Below are 17,683 nucleotides of genomic sequence, written 5' to 3' on the forward strand. Positions count from 1 at the left end.
CTTCCAATTTTGTCATTCAATAGAAACTGCTATTTAATTCCCAAATCTAATTTATCAATTAGATAAATTTTTCTTTTCTCAATCCTCATCCTTCTTGACCTCTCTGTAGCTTTTGACACTGTCTGTCTTCTCTCTAGGTTTTGTTTTGTTTTGTTTTGTTTTGTTTTGTTTACCCTTACCTTCTGTCTTGGAGTCAATACTGTATATTGGTTCCAAGGCAGAAGAGTGGAAGAAGGCAATGGGAGTTAAGTGACTTGCCCAGGGTCACACAGGTATGAAGTGTCAGAGGCCAAATTTGAACCTAGGATCTCAGGTCTCTAGGCCTGGCTCTCAATCCACTGAGCCACCAACTGCTCCTTCTCTCTAGGTTTTTGGGACACTGCTCTCTCCTGTTTCTCTTCCTGTTTCCTTCTTGGACTCCTTTACTGGATCTTTGCTGTTCCTTGAACCCAACATTCCATCTCCCAACTCCAAGCATTTTCATGTAGCTTTCCTGTCCTACTTTGGGTCTCAGCTAAAGTCCTTCCTTTTTCAAGAAAGCTTTCCCTGTCCTCCCTAATCCTAGTATCTCACCTCTGTTGATTATCTCCAGTTTATCCTACACACACACACACACACACACACACACACACATATATATATATATATATTTTTTTTTTTTTTTGCACAGTCGCACAGTCGTTTGCTTGTTGTGACCTCCATTAAACCATCAGCTCTTTGAGAGCAGGAACAGTTTTTTAAGCTTTTACATCCCCTCCCCCTCTCCAGTGACTGGCACATGAATTGACTTGACTGGGGATGACAAAGGGTATGTGACATTTAGAGTGTAGACAGTTAAGGTGACAGTAACACTTGGGAACAATGACACCCCGGGTGGCCCTAGGGAGATGACACTGGGAAGTCACACCAGTGACATCCACAGTTTAGGTTCTGAGTCACTTCCTTCTCCCTACAGGCGGATGACTGATGACGTGTTTTCCAGCCTGGTCAGGTCCTCCAGAGCAGTCAAGGCGAGAGCTGCCGCTGCGCAAAAGCCTCTGTCGCTGGAGGTCAGTGGCGGCGATGCATTCTGGGAAGGCAGCTGTCGGGAGGGCCAGGTTCCAGGTTTGATTATGTTGGGAGTGTGCTGATTGCGGGTGACGGGTGGAGGAGCAGTTGAAGGGGTCAGGGAAGGCGACCGACTTTGCTGAGCAGTTCCGCGCTTAATCGGAAAGCTAGAAGCACGGGAAGGCCCGCATGGAGTTCATCCTGCTCCACCTGCCCGATTACAGGGATCAGCCGGACGGCGGCGGCCGCCTGCGCCAGCCGCTGGCGCTGTCCATGGTTTGGGCCAACCACCTCTTCTGGGCTGCAGGTGCCGACCCCTGCCCTCTACCCTCTTTAGGCCCACCATCTACTCAATCCTAACCTCTGACCCCTGGTAACCACCCCAGCCCTGACCTCCAACCTCCTTTTTGCTTCATTGTCCCAGCCTTAACCTCTGCCTCCGAACCTCTGCTTTATGTTTCTTCTTGTAACTAATCCATGGCCTGGCAGGGCCGTGCCGGGATGCCCGGGGAGAGGCGGAGAGGGGGAATGGGGGGATGCAGAAGAGGCCCCACGCCCCAAGAACAGCATGTCCTTTTTCATTTCATCCCAATCCAGTCTTCTTGTGCACCCCACTACATACAGTAGTCTGATGTCTCTTCCCAGCGCCCTATCCTTATTTTCTTCTCTGAGCCCACCTCCCCAGCCCTTGACTTGGACCTCTTAATTCTCCTGAATCTATCCCTCACATCTTTGGTGCCTTGGCTGTCGGAATAGATTCGTGTGGTCAGACCCCTGACTAACTGGAGCCTATTCTATCCCTTTACTGTCACTCACTGATACCTAACTGACTGAACTCTTTGGCATCTTTCTGACTATTTCTTGGGTGGGCCTTTTCAATGCTGACCCCCTTTTCTCTGCCCATCCCATAGATGTTTCTCTTTCTCTTTGGAGGGAACTTTCCCCCTCCCCTACTTCTCACTCACTGTGATAAGGAAGGAGTCTGAAATTGAAAGTCAAGAGACCTAAATCTTAGTTCTTTTCCTACCATTAATTTGCTGCCTTGAACAAGACCTTTTCCCTCTTTGAGCCTCTAGTTATATTCCCTTTAAAATGAAGAGCTTGAACTAGATCAGAGATTCTTAACTTTTTTTGTGTGTCATGGAACCATTTGTTTGTGGAAGCCTATAAACCCCTTCTTATAATATGTAATTGTTTTTGTAAAAATCATAATAGAAGGAAATACTCTATTTTAATTAGATATTAATGCAAATAACAATGTCATTTTTTTTCTTTCTGAGTTCATGAACCTTATGAAATCTATCCATAGACTCCTTGGGGGTCCATAAATTCTAGGTTAAAATCTTCTGTACTAGATAGTTTCTAAGATTCTTTTCAGATCCCCTTCTGACAAGTTATTGAGAACAGACCTGGAGTACCTATCTTGCCTGATTTCAATCCTGAAAAAGCCTGAGTCCTTCTATCATTCAGCTTATGAAAATGGGGATCTTTGTTTTAACACAAAGGGTCTTCTACCTCATATAAAATGCCCCTTTCCTTCACAAGAGAACAAGTAGTAAAGACATGTAAGGCTGCTTAGAAAGCATGTTACTGAGAAGGGCTTCAAAAATGACAGTGAAAATATCTTCATATGTATGGTTATTCATTTATTAAAACCTTTATCTTCCATCTTAGAATCAATATTGTGTATTGCTTCTAAGGCAGAAGAGTGGAAAGGGCCCAGGGTCACACAGCAAGGAAGTGCCTGAGGCCATATTTGAACTCAGGACCTCCCATCTCTGGGCCTGGTTCTCAACATATGTGTGATTATTCAATAACATTAGGTTTCATTTTTGACCCTAGTACTGTTTTCATTATAGATTAAGTACTACCTCTGTTGCTGAGCTTAACTGACCACACAGTTATTCTGAGCCTAAGCTACTATCTTGTATGCTTAGACTTGCAAGGAGTGCAAAGCTACAGTAGGCCATGGGCAGGGTTAGTGCAGAGATGAGAAGAAACTTGAAGATATTTATGTCAGGACTGGAAGAAGGAGGCGTCCTTTTTCAGTGTCCCTGATGAGATTCTTCGAAGGAGCAGAGACTGTCACTTTTAGCTATTAGTACTCAGTGTTAAACAAGGAAAAATGTTCGTTTCCTAAGTCTACCTACCATTCTTAAGCTCTGAAAAAAAATCGTTTAGTTTTAATATATCACTTCCATATGCAAAGTAGACAGAGCTACAAGTGACTCTTCTTTCTCAAACATTTACCTTACTTTTTGTAAAATACAGTTACAACAAAGAATTTTTAGACAAGGTAATAGAAATGGTTGATGGAATTGAAGTAGAAGAAAGATCTGTCAGTTTAAAACTAGAGATGAATTAATTTTTAAAAAGTAAATATAGAATATCTCAGTCTTCAGTTTGAGTGGTTATATTGAACTTAACTGTTAAGTCCTCTATGATATCAGAGGACTAAGTATATCAGAGGGTGCTGAGAATAAGGAAAATGCCATATTTTATTTGCAGTAGGTTTTAGAAAAGCAATTAGAACAGGTTTTTTTAAGATAGTCTTTTTTTTTAACACCTCCTATATCATATATCCTTTACCTCTCTCCCTTCTCAAGAATCATCCTTTGTAACAAAGAAGGAAAAAAAAGAAGAAAAAGCACAGTTCAAAAAACTAACACATTGAAAAAATATGCCATTATGTTCACTGTTCACAGATATAATTCCTTCCCTTCCTCAAAGAAGGTGAAGAGATGCCTTATCATATCTCTTCTTTGGGATTACCACAGTTCTTAATCTTAAGTATTTCATTGGTATGGAGGTTTTCATTTTGTTCTTACAATCAGATTAGCTAGAATAAGCAGCAGGTATCCGTTTTTAGAGAGACTTTAGTATATCATTTAAGAAATGTCAGCAGTTAACATTGCAAAGTTCCCTACTAAGATTACTTGCAGTACACTCAAGACAGATGAGGTTCCTAGGAGCACAATCAGTTTCACTATTCTCGTAGGTTTGCTTGATGTATACATGAAACATAAATGAAATTTGAAAATATTTTGCTTGTTCACTTCTCCTTGCTTGTCTCCTCTCTAGATTTGTTAATTGTAAATATGTTTACTTAAAAAAATCCAGCAAATGTATATTGAGTACCCTATGTACAATTAAGGCACTCTTCTAGTTAATCTGTCCTGCCCTTTTCTTCCCCTTGGCACTCTTCTATGGTCCCCCTTCCCATGTTGCACCACAGTTCTTTGTTTTGTGAAACTGGTATGATGCCTAATCTTTGCAGGTATCTGTACAGGGTACCAACGATATGGATCCCTTAGAAAATTATTTTTTGGTAACTTGGTAGGTGAATCCTCAGTGAGGAAATGTGGTTCTTAAATCAGTAAACTCTTTTAATACTTAAATAGTGTAAGATATGAGCCTTTTGGTAACTAAAGTCCCTGGGTTTTGTGTACATTAGTTTCTTTCAAAGAAAATTTTGTTTTCTTAAGTAACTAAGTTTAATTATAGTCTTTTGATACTACTTAAAATGAAACTCAGCTGATCCTGAAAAATGAGATACTTGGAGAGAATAGAATGTCTTGCCAGTTGTCAGAATTGTTCCCCATAGATACATCCTGGAAAGGGGTCACCTTTTGTTCTACTAACAGGCTTTGACTATGTTGTAATCTGCCTACTTCTAATTGTGGACAGCCCTTAAATGTGCACTGAAGGAATGATGCTGAGAGTGAAGAACTTAGCAAGAAGAGCCTGTATGTTTTGTCACTTTTTTGCCCCTTTCATGTGTGTAATACAGGAGGCTGGCAAATGTTAGGAAACAACTTTTGCTCAGGGAAAAAAGGAATCTTGTTTAGAGCCATCTCACTAAAAAGTCTGTTCTTACTTTCAAAATTGATTTTAAACTATAAAATTAAAGAGATTGGGATTTAAATCAGTCTTACAACAGGGTACAGAATGCCTTCAAGTCAGTTGGTATCTCATGGCCAGATGGAGAAAAGAACTTTTTAAATAAGAATTTTTTTAAAAGCCTTTATTGATGTTGCACAGCTTTGGAAGAGACAATTTCTTTAGGCTCATCTAACTCATTTTTCACCCATCAGAATAAATCAATACTAACCTCAGATGGGTGGTATTTGTTAAATGACTGTGTTTGTGGCATTTCTAGTGCAAGAGGGATAGAGGACTTAAAATGACACATTCCAAAAAATTATCTTAACTAATTAAATAAAGCAGTCATTCTAAGTCCTACATTGTAAGCTTCTTTTAGTGACCAACATATTCCTGGCCAATGGTTTGATAGGTATATCAACTGCTGTTTTAGAGGTTTTTTATTTCTGCAAAAGTTATAGTTAACTTTCCAAGGGAATATCATTATTATGAAGAAAGAGCTATTTGATAAAAGATGAGATACAATTGTCTCAGAGGAAGAAGTTTTCAGCTTAATTATTTTATTAATTTTTTTCTGAAACTTATTTTGAAACCAAAGGAGCAAATAGCATGATGGAGAATGACTGAGTCACAATTAACTTTAAAGGGAAAAAAAGGATAGAGAAGTTAGAAAAAATAGCTTACCTACTTTTTAAAATGTTTCAATAGAAGCAGTGAAACACAAAGTCTCTACATAGTATGAGTCAAATAGATACATCCATTTTGGCAGAAGCACTCAGGATACTAAGGTAAAAGTTGAGAATCAAGTAAATATTTAGAGATTTAGTTTACTAGACTGTGCTGACCCCTAAGGAATGGTACAATACTGAAAGCAAAACTCTGGAAGGGCTAGCCAGTAATATGCCAGTCTCCTGGATGGTTCTTTTCCATAACTACCTTTATGGAGTAAAAAGCAAAGGAGTGAGGAGAGCCAAATTCTGATTCACTATAACTAATTTGTTGCATCATGTGCAATAATTCAGTCTTGTGTTGAATATTTGCATGTTCTTTAAAGATGTCCCTGATTAATTTGGCAATAGATAGGATTATAGGATCCTAAATCTAGATTCTTAGGAACCTTAAAGGTCATCTAGTTTAACTCCTTCCTTTTTTAGGTGAAAAAACTAAATTCTAGAGAGGTTAAGTAATTTGCTTAATGGCAGATTTTTCTCTCTTTGCACGTGTAATTGGAGCCATAGTGGGTTACAGATGTTTAAAAAATGGTTTTAAAGTCTGAATCCTTTCCTCATTTATATGAATTTTAAGTAAGTTAGATAGTGAGATAAAGCATTTCACAAACTTTAAAGCTTTCTTACTGTAGCCTATGAGTATTTGTACTCATTTGCTATGGAAGATCCTGTCAAAAGTTTGAGATAACTAATCCACAGTTTTAAGGGTCATTAGATTATTTAAACTTCACTACCTTTTACAGAGGTGGGGAGACTTCAGTTTAATTTCATATGATTTTAAGTCAAGTTCCAAAAGGTGACAGGTTTCTTTATGCCCCAAAACAATTTAAAATAACTTTAATGCTTGTATCTCAAAAGTATTTAAGTGGAATGTAAAAATCTATAAAAATCTGTGTGTCTCTCATGTCTCCCAGTTTCTTTGTAGTTGATCAGTCAATAAATATTTATCAAAAGCCTACTATGTTCCAGGCACTGTGCTAAGTGCTAGTGTTTTTGAGTGTTCCTTTACTGCCTTCTTGCATATCTATTTCTTCTCCTTTCCCTTTTTTTTCCCTTATGTTTCTCTTATATTTTAAAGATGTCTTTTGCCATGTTATAAAAATGAAATTTATTTTTAAAGTATTTTATTGATACCTTTTGTTTTTATATCAGTCATTTCAATCCTTTTTAAATTGAATATTCCTTTATGACATGGAACATATAATTATGTAAATTAGGTTAAAATTAAGTAAAATATCCCATATAATGACCTCATCTGAAAATATATACAATAGTCCATTCTACAACATCCCCTCTTCCCCATTCTATCAAGAGTGAGGATAAATTTCACGATCCGTGAGGATCCAAAATGAAGCTTACTTTAAAAACGGTTATATTCTAGTAATCTTCATTCTAAAAGTATATGATGGGATATTTTGTGCTTTTCTTCAAAAAAGGATTACAATTATAATATCTACCCCATGGCAAGAACCAATTTTCCCAGCCCTTCTATTCCCTGGATAGAAATGAACTTTCATTTCATTCTTAGACTTTTAAGCATTTTAGGAATGTTTAAAACAAGAATTTGAGGGAATTCTGTAATTGTGTAAGTTTTTTAAAATTTAGAATAATTTCATTATGTATTGGATTGAACTTTTGATCTCAAAGATGGTTTCTTTAACTGGTAGAGAAATCTTAGGCAAATGGAAGCTCTCTTAATTTTTTGCTTCTGCTAAGAAATCTAGTTTGTTCTTTCATTTATTGAGAAAAATGGGATGGATGGCTTATCTGGGAAGTAGGCCATACCTTGAAAACTCTGTTAACTAAAAAGGATCAATCCCTTTACACTGCTGGAATGTTAAAGAAACCCACTAAAATACAAAGGGACAGCCAAAGTGATTTCTTCACACTGTTTAAAAGTTGCCTGAAGCTGAATTTACCAAAAGTGCCAGAAAGTACCTAGAAATAATGTTTCTGCTTTTATATACTTTACTATTTGCAGACATGCTTTTACATAGTTTACAGCAGTGGGAAATCCAGAAATAATAACCCTTATATCACTTAAATATCTGACTTATTTTGAGGTGCTGTGAATTACTCCCTGAGTTTGGCTGTTTGGTTTTGTTTTTTAATTGAGAACAGTGTTTTGGTGACTAAACAGTTACTCTGCTTCAGAACACACCAAGAGAAAAATTGTATTTTAAATATTTATGTTACTACCTTAAATTGTAGATTTGGCATGACAAGGCAAAAAAAAAATTAGGTGCTGGCTCAGCAAATAGGGGGTGGTCAGTATTTGGCAGATTTTTCTAGATGTGTGGTTTAAGATAGTAGTAGTTCTTGGGAGTGTTGCCTGCACAGCACAGAAATATTACATCATTCTTGTATCCTCACTTATGGAAAATTTGGCTCCATAACCTTTTATTGTTGGGTTTATTTATTTGTTTATTTTTTCCAGTGTCAATACTAAGGAAGATTTCTCCAGTTTCATCATGAAATTGAATGCTTGCATAAGAAGATAGACTGGAGGGGCATTTGACCATATAAGGCTTTTGTAAAGCTTCTAGATCTCACATACAGAGGAAGAAGAAAAGCAGTTGAGATGAAGTAAAATCTTTTTTGTCACCTTATTTAACAGTCATTGTCTTGGTAGCCAGCTTTTTAAAGCAAATGTAGACAATGTTTTTTATAGACAGTAAGTTCAGGAATACTGTATAAAATCCCTTTCTGATTTTCTTTTCATTTTTAAAATATCAAGCTTTCCTTTTGAAAATGTCATTTTAAAAAATTTGCAACTTATCATGGCAAGAAGATTCAATTTCATTCTTGTGCTATGAGTGAGATGAATGAGACGACATGAACCATTTATGCTGTTTTACTTAATGGCCTCATCCTTTTCTTTTTAAAACCCTTACCGTCTAACTTCAAATCAACACTAAATATGGGACTAAGGAAGAAGAGTAGTAAGGGAGAGGCAATGGAGGGAGGTCAAATGATTTGCCCAAGGTCCAACTGCTAGGAAGAGGCCAGGTTTGAACCCAGGACCTCATGTTTCTAGGCCTGACCCTCTATCTATTGAGCTGCCTCACTGTCCCCTTCATTCTTCACATGTTGACAAAACAACTACATTTTTTCTTTGTCATTTTTAAATTTAAAAAATATATAAAATCTGTCTTCCCTTTGACATAAAACTCAGTGGAATCAGAAGCTAAAAAATATCCATTTTTGAGTGACCACCTAGTCAACTCCTTCATCTGGCAGTGTCACACTTAAAAATAACTGGGAGGGGCAGCTGGGTAGCTCAGTGGATTGAGAGCCAGGCCTAGAGATGGGAGGTACTAGGTTCAAATCTGGCCTCAGACACTTCCTAGCTGTGTGACCCTGGGCAAGTCACTTGACCCCCATTGCCTAGCCCTTACCACTCTTCTGCCTTGGAGCCAATATTCAGTATTGCCTCCAAGACGGAAGGTAAGGGTTTAAAAAAAAAAAACTGGGAGTGGGCCCCTAGATGACTCAGTGAATTGAGAGCCAGGCCTAGAGACAAGAAGTCCTAGGTCAGTGATGAGCATCCTTTTGAGCTTGGTGTGTCAAAATTCACCAAAAAATTAAGCATAACTCAGCTGGTGTGTCACGTCAAGAAAAAAAACATAATTTTGTGATATTTATAGTTTAAATAACAAAAATGTATAATTGTAATAAATAACTATCTAATAAACTAAAAACTAATTATTTAACTTACCTGCTTAGTGACTTCTTTGTTCATATGTCAGTTGGTTTCTTTTGTTGGTCTTGATATTATTTAATTTGTGTGGGGTGCCATGAACTAAGATAAGTGAAGAGGATACTTTATTTTAAATTTCTTAAACATTTTTATTATTTTTTAACAGTCATTTTACTAGAACAAGCACTGATCTAGTAATCAGAAACTGTTGGTGAGGATCAAATGAGATCATGAATGGGAAAGAACTTTGAAAAAGCTTCCTCCCCCCCCCCCCCAGGAGCCCCACCCTGCAACCCCCAACCCCACCCCGCCACACCCCACACCCCTGACAGGCTGGGGCATGGCCATGGCCACAGCTGCAGGTAGCGTGTGGTCGTGTGTCATCAAAAATGGCTACGCATGTCAGTGCTGACATGCGTGTCATAGGTCCTCCATTATGGTCCTAGGTTCAAATCTGGACCCAGATACTTCCTAGCTGTGTAACCTTCAACAAGTCACTCAACCCCCCTTGCCTACCCTTCCTATTCTTCTGCCTTGGAACCAATACACAGTACTGATTCCCAGACTAAAGGTAAGGGTTTTTTAAAAAAGAGAGAGATAGAGATAAGAATCTGGTCTTTTTTGCAAAGCTGAGACCTGAGACCCCAGTTTTCCATTCTAACACCAACACCCTTTCTGGCACTAACAATTCCTGTCAGAATTACAAAGCTAAAGAGCTACTGTAGAGGAACCCCACTTCCTCTTCTCTCTGGAAATAAAAGCAGAAACACTTTTCATTAGAGATCTGCTTTCTCTTCCCTGAGCAAGATCATATCAACTGCTTTCACTTATTATAACCCTGTTAGACTTTTGTGGTTTTCCTTTTTATCTTCTTCATTCATTCATGTAGAATCCTTATAAATTCTTGTGGAGCACCTGCTTATGTTCAAGCTGGTCAGATTTTGTCTTGACTAGATGATAATGATTTCAGAATCCCTTTCTACACCGTTCCTATTTAGGCAGGTTTGCATTGTTCTTGGGTTTCTAACTACTTTGATAAAATGAGAACAGAAATAAGTGGGAAGAAAGTGAACTTCTGTGGTTTGGGCTAGTTTTGAAAATACTATGACCAGATACCCCTCATTCACCCCTTGGTATGGGGAAAAGGCCAATATATTAAAGTAAAAAAGATGTGGGGTCAGAATGAATTTCCTGGAATCTGATTGAGTCACTGTATTGAGTTTTGGGTTCTACTCCCTATGTATAGGATCCAGTGAAGACCTGACTAAACTATATGTGGCTCAGAAAGTGTCTAGATCACATGTGTTTAAATTCCTTCCAAGCCTTTCCCAGAATTCTTCAGAGCTTTTAATGACCTTAATTTAGGTTTCCTTCTTTAAGATTTGGAATTAATGCCCAATGGCAACAGGCTACTAGTATTTTTTCCTTTTATTTTTCTTTCACTTCAGTAAGTATATACTTAAATGCAAGATGCTGAGGATACAAAAGCAAAAGTGAAGCAGCTCTCAGGAAGCTTACATTCTGCTGGAGGTACATCATGTACATAGAGAAGTGAGTACCACACCAGGTAACTTGAGATGGGTGAGAATATTAATAACTTGGGGTCAGGAAAGGGGCATTGCAGAGGTGTTATCTGAGTTGAGGACTGAAAGAAACTCAGATTTTAAGAGGTGGACATTTCATCTGGCTTGTCAATTTTTTAAAAATTTAAAACAAAATTGTTGAGCCTTTTTGTATAAGTGGACTTGGCTTTTTCAAAATCCATAAAAACATGGATTTATAAATTACCATACTAAAGATTCATCAAGGAATTTTGACAGTGAACCTTCCAACTGTATTTTAAATGGTTAATTAATTTTTTAAAAATCTGTATTCCCAGGCAGGCAGGCACACACACCTCTAATCTTTGGTGTTTAAGCGGCCAAGTACAAGCTAAGTGCTGAGAACAGAAAGCAAAAAAACAGTCCCTACTCTTAGGGAGTATACATGTTAATTGGGGGAGAGACAATACAAAAAAGGTAATACTGAGGAAGTCCATATAGTCAGAAGCACATCTAGGAAGGGAATGAAGTGTGACCAGTCTGGGCCTCTCCCCAAAAAAGAAGACCCAGAAAACCTCACCAGTGAGATGAGGGACCCAGCATGGCCCAGAGATGTTTAAGGTGAGAAGGCCCCAAGCACTAAGGAAAGAAACTCCAGAATTAGATATAGTTGAGGCATTTCGCAGCCTATGGGGTAGGAGTTGGGAAGATATACATAAAGCAGGTTGATTTTCTTACTTGTATATTTGTTAAAACTGCTCAACCAATTTGTAGAGTCTTCTCATTGAACTTCACTAAGTTATTTCTGACTTAAGTTAACTAAGAGATAGCAGATCCTGTTAAACTCTGATTTTATCATCCAAGGTGTTTTCTATTCCACTCTGTCTTAGTGCCATCTTCTCTCTACTAAACTGATCTCACATTATCTGCAAACTTAATGCATATCTTTTGTAACCCACTTTTCCACCAATATTTGTTTCCAAACTCTTTCAAAAACATCATTCTTCCACTTTAAATCCTTTGGAGCCCTTGCTAGAGAGGAAATAGCATTAGATTTGGGAGTTTGAATCCAGGTCTTGGCACTTACTATCTTACTGATCTTGGTTGGACAAGTTTCTTGACCATTATCATCTGTAAAATAAGAGAGCTGCTGGTTTAGATAACCTTCTGGCCCTAAATATTTAATCCTAAAAAGAATAAAATTTGTTATCTCATGAAAAGTGTGGGTCCCAGTACCTGAAGTCTTGTTGTAAGCGCCTAATTAATTTGTTGGTAATGATAGTTCCTTTAATTAGCCCATATTTTGAAGATGATATCTTAAGGTTCCTCCTCCCTCTAAGAATCACATGTTCCCCTCTGTAGTATTTAAACCTATGGTTTCAGGCAGTTTAGACTTGACAAAGTGATGCTTAATCCACTAATCTGTCCCATTGCACATCTAATCAACTGGAATGTTAGCAGTTGCTGCCCATCCTGGATACACATTATTGATCTCTAGTAATTTTAGCAAAAATACTCCCCTAACCTGAAGTAATTCAAGGATTTCTAACTGCTTGTTTGCATAGAGTCTGGGCCATACTTGGAGATGTATGTTTGGAACTAACCTATGGCTAACTGTTACCAGCTGATAGAGTCTGCAAGCCACATGGCCATTGAGTTGTCAATCACACCAAACTTGAGTGAAAATTTTAACATCTGCTTACACTTCTGACTTAATAAGAGCCATCCTTGATAGCAGAGAATAATCTGAGTTCTTCTCAGACTTGTCCTAAAATACTTAGACCTCTCTTAAGGAAGATCTAGCACACAGATTTTTAAAAATCAGATGGAAGACATGCTCCAGCTATAAAAAATAAGAGACATTTTAAATAAAAGAGCCAGGTGTAATTATGTTCCTTCCTCAAAGTTCACTCTTGCTCCTTATCTGCCAGTTTTTATAAAAGTATTTCCTTGGTTTTTAACAATTACAAATGAAGCATTCTCACAATTCAAGTGAAAGAAGGAGAGGTTGAGTAGCAGTTAAACTTCAGTGATTGGAACCTATCTCTCTTACCTGCGTTACCTTGGGCAAGTCAATTTCTGTGGACCTCTATTTCATTAACTATAATATGAGAGGGCTGGACAAGATGGCATCTTAAAATTCTGTCTGAATTGAAATCAATACCCCTATGAACCTATAGTTTCATTGAAGGAGTTAGGCACAAAACCCACCATCAATGAACACAGACTAAGTTACTGTGGTAGGTAATAGAATTTTGATTCCCCACAAAGAGATTATGAGAATACCATTTTTAATCACTGACTGAATTTGCCTTGAGAATTTCTCTGGATAATTGATTTTTTAAAACATTTCTTGTCAGTAGGATTTTAATGAGTTTTCTTCATGTAACAAATCTGATTTCTCTGGTCCCAAATGAGTTTTCTTCATGTTTACCACAAGTTTACTAACTTCTATAGTAGTTATTATTTATCTTTGAAATATATCTATACCCTTCTCATATTCCCCAAAAGAATCCTATTCATACATTGGTGGCAAGTAAAATGAAACTCTTACCAAAAACATTGCCATGGAAACCAAATAATTAAACTGCTATTAATATTGCTGCCTAATTTTCATTACTTATATATCCTTATTTCTTTTTAGTTCTTTTTTAGCCAGAGCCTGTTTTCCTAACTACACTAACATATTGTCTGAACCAGAGAACATGCCCAATTCTGATAAAGCCTCCTAATTTCATTATGGTCAGCAGTATATTTAAACACAGAAGTTACGTCTTACCCTCTTCTTTCATCTACATTGTAATAATAATTATCAAGAGCATGGTTTTCAAGTGTGGCTTGCCACCATTTTTCAGTTGCCCGTGGCTGAAGGCACTATTTATCTGAGAAAAGTCACAAAAATTCTCATCCCATTATAATTTATTTTCACTTTCCACTAACACCTTCTTTGGAATATTGAGAATATTTAATTGTTCCCAATAAACAAAAGTTGGTTGTTGAATGTCTTCTTAGAATTTCTCATGTAGAAGCTACCTGGTCATGAGTAAGCTGGATCAAATAGTTATTTCTGGGGCTAGAAGAACAAATCTGATTTCTCTGTTCCTAAATTCTGACTAAAGTTGCACTCTGTGTCATCATAGCTTGTGCAGTTTTGAAATATAGTGTAGTGCAGTAGAAAGGGCAGTAGATTTGGGGTCAGAGGAGCTGGTTTCAAATCCTAGACTTGAAAAAAAAAAGTAGAACCACTTAATGCCTCCAAATTCTAATACTTTGGACGTCAATTTTATGTATAAGATGAGTCAGACATTCTGGATATGAATTTGGAAATATGTAAGAAACCTAACTAAATAGTCCATAATCATTTTGACCCATTGAGCTCACTACTTGGGCATATATCCCAAGGATGTCAAAGACAGAAACAGAAGTCCAATATATGTCAAAATATTCATGGAAACCCTTTATGGTAGCGAAGAACTAGAAACAGTGAAAAGCCTATCAACTAAGAAATGATTGAGAAAATTATTCAATGGAGTATTGCTCCACAATAAGAAATTACAAATGAGGAATTTGGAAAAACAGGAAGATTTGTGTGAACAGAAGCAGAGCAAAAATAAACAGAACCAAGGGAACAATAAACACAGTAACTATGACACTATAATTGGAAGGAAAGTTGAACTTTGAATAATTGATGGTCCCAAAGAACAAATAGTACACCTTCCTACTCTATGCCACTATAACAATATTATTATATACATTGTTGGTTATATTTTTAAATCAAATGTTTTTGTTTGTTTCTTGCTTAATTACTTTCATTGTCACAAAAGAGGGTTCAAGAGACAGGTGGTCAAAATAAATATGTAAAATAAAATGTATTTTTTAAAATAAAATGAGGGGGCTATATTAGATGGCCTCTAAAATTCTATGATTCCTGTGATTCTGGTGTCTACAACTTGTGACTCTCAGACAGAAGAACTAACTGAATTGTCCATGGAGTCTCTCACCCATCTTTAATGGGGAGAAATGGCACCAGGTAGCTAAACTGGCTTGAAGTTCTGAGTCAGCAATTAAAGGATCCCAGCTGGATCTGGATACTCCTTCCCAAGGAAGTATACAGCAGTGAAACAAAGGAGCCAACATCCAGACAAAACAGGAGATGGGAATAATGTCAGCTTACATAAAAATTATTCATTGTCAATATGAAGAAACAAGAAACAAAAACAGAATGGAAGATGGTCTAAATCTCAACAGAGAAACTATACCAATAAACCATTCAAAGAGAGATTTCACTTTTCTGAGACTGAGGAAATGGTGTTTACACAGGCTTAGAAATTATCTCTCATTTAATTTTGTGAGGTAAAATGGAAAAGGCAGGACCTTTTCTCATTTCTCACATTCACTGAACTGTCCGTGGTGGAAACGGGGCTAATCAGTGTGCTTAGGAGGCTAAATTGAATCATGTCTATCTCCTGATAAAAGCTTCCCGGAGTCTCCATCTTTCTTCCCCAGGGGAAACTCCTGCTTCATTCCACTGTGAGCAACAGAGATGCAGGAGATACAAATATTAAAAAGGTGAAAGTAGAAGAATTAGGTTCAAGAATGAATGGATAAGTCCTTTTACTCCTTGAAGCCTAATATAAGATTGTAGATTTAGTTAGAAGAGAAAGAAGAGACCAAATCAAATCCAACTACCTCATTTTACAAATAAGAAAACTGAATAATAGTCAATGACTTTTGTCCAGGATCATACAACTAGTAAAAATCTAAAACAGGATTTGAACCCATGTTTTCTGGATTCCAGGTATAGTGCCTTATACACTTACCATATTGTCAATAAAGCACTTTGCATATCTTAAATAACTACCTATGAAGGAACTATTATTCAGAACAGATCTGCTTACTTGTGGGGAAAAAAAATCCCCCAAATTCCTTTGAGTAAATGGGTTGGTGGTAGATGTGTGATTCTTGCCCTAACATTGCACTACTACATCTTTTCCTAAGGCCCCCGGAAAATGAGATGCTAATGGAGATAGGGCTGATAAAAGACTAAAGATGCTAGGCTGGGAGTTGCCATTGGCATAGACTAAAATTTAAAAGGCCAAACAGATTATAATCCAAGGCTTTGTATAATTTGGAAAGTATCACTTTTGAGAAGTGGGGAAGGAAAAGGGAGAAAGAAGAACAAGAGAGTAAAGAGATCAGAGTAAAGTAGAAAGGGAGAGGGAGAAAAGCTGGTCCTGGAGATGACTAGGCAAGTTATAGGATTTAGAGCTAAAAGGGATTATTTAATCCGACTTCCTTATTTTATAGTTTTCATGGTCACATAGCTAGTTAGTAGCAGAGCTGGATTTGAACTAGAACTTGTAGTTCCTGATTCCAAATCCAGGTTTCTTTCCAGGAAATCATAGCATTTGCAACTGGAAAGGATCTTAGATATCCCCTGGCAAACTCTCTCATTTAATAGATGAGGAAAATGAAGCCCTACAAGGTGAATTGGTTTCTCAAGGCCTGACAGGTAGTAAGTAGCAGAACTAGGATTGCTTAGGTCCTCTGACCCCATTCCAATTGTTCTTTTGAGACCAAAAAATATAAGTTGCCTACTTCTTTCCTATGATCCTTCATAACTTTGGGTAATCTAGTGGGCATTTTGCTCGGTAATTTAGGTTACTTCTAGTTGAGTCAAAGTTTCTTTTTCAACCGGTCATGGAAGGTATCTGTGGAGTATTTTCTGTTTAAAGGTACCATGGATATATATGGTCTGGCCCACTTTTATGGATACTAGGAGAGCTGTGCTCATGACCATCATCCTAGCTGGGGACATGGGAAGGGAACAGGCAGGATCCAGGACCTCCAAGGCTGGACAGTCCTATCTTCAAGGGTTTGAAGCTCAAATACTTAGCCTAGAAGTATACCAAAAGTGGTTTAGAGGGAAAGTTGTTTAGCCTGATTACTATTAGCAGAAGGGTTATAACTTAATATTTCCAGTTTCAATCCCTCTCGTGAAGTCCTGGTTTCACATTAAGACCATGACAAACATCAAATAGTAAGTGAATCTTTTTTATCCAAGAAGACTAGTAAACAGAAACCAGAGAAGTTGCAAAGGTTAGATTAGATCAAAGAATACACAATAGTAAGGGAGCTCTTCAGCCGGGAGTGAAATAAAACACCTCAGTTCAACCAATGATATAGGGAGTCTGTTCTTAATAATCTCTAAGATTGCAAGCATTAGAAGGCAAGAGACATGATGGGGGCTGGCTTCCACTTGTCTTCAGCTCTGGAACTCCTATTAGCCATTCAAAAGTTTTCTTGTGACTTGTCTCTCTAGATCAAGGGCCTTTCTTGAAGTATGTCCCCAAGAAACTAAAGTCTTTCCTTCCCTCACACAGCAGGTGGGAGTGAATGTTTAAAAAAAATTTTTTTAAGTCTTAATAAAGGGAAATCCTTGGAAAACCCAATAAAATACCTTATGTGAGGTGGGCCACAAAACATGGAGAGCAACATTTCGGTGTCAGCTACAACATTAAATGTGAGGTCTTTTTTGTTTTTTGCAAAATTCATTCAACTTGCCATGTCTGATTACTGGTGTTAGTGAATGTTTCCTTTTTGCTATTTATTTCCTCTGCCTTGGATTAGAAGCTCTGACAGTTAATATGTGTTTCTTATGTGATTCCTAGGGCTGTCTAAATGACTAAATCATTTACTTCCAGAACCGAGTTGATGTAATTCTTCTGAAACACCCATTTTGTGACAAATTCTCCTTGGATTTTGCCCAAGGGTTAGAAGCCAAT

General features: G+C 37.4%; 1 protein-coding gene across 1 annotated transcript; it reads left to right on the plus strand.

Moving 5' to 3' along the window:
* The first annotated feature begins 959 nt into the window (after positions 1-959).
* On the plus strand, positions 960-3,541 carry CDKN2AIPNL (CDKN2A interacting protein N-terminal like). The gene is given in 4 exon segments (XM_056816334.1): positions 960-1,049; positions 1,156-1,342; positions 1,345-1,354; positions 3,319-3,541. Coding segments are annotated over 4 exon segments (381 nt in total). The 3' UTR covers positions 3,413-3,541.
* The last annotated feature ends 14,142 nt before the right edge of the window (positions 3,542-17,683 follow it).

This window comes from Monodelphis domestica, chromosome 1 (assembly GCF_027887165.1).
Source record: "Monodelphis domestica isolate mMonDom1 chromosome 1, mMonDom1.pri, whole genome shotgun sequence".
Taxonomy (NCBI): domain Eukaryota; kingdom Metazoa; phylum Chordata; class Mammalia; order Didelphimorphia; family Didelphidae; genus Monodelphis; species Monodelphis domestica.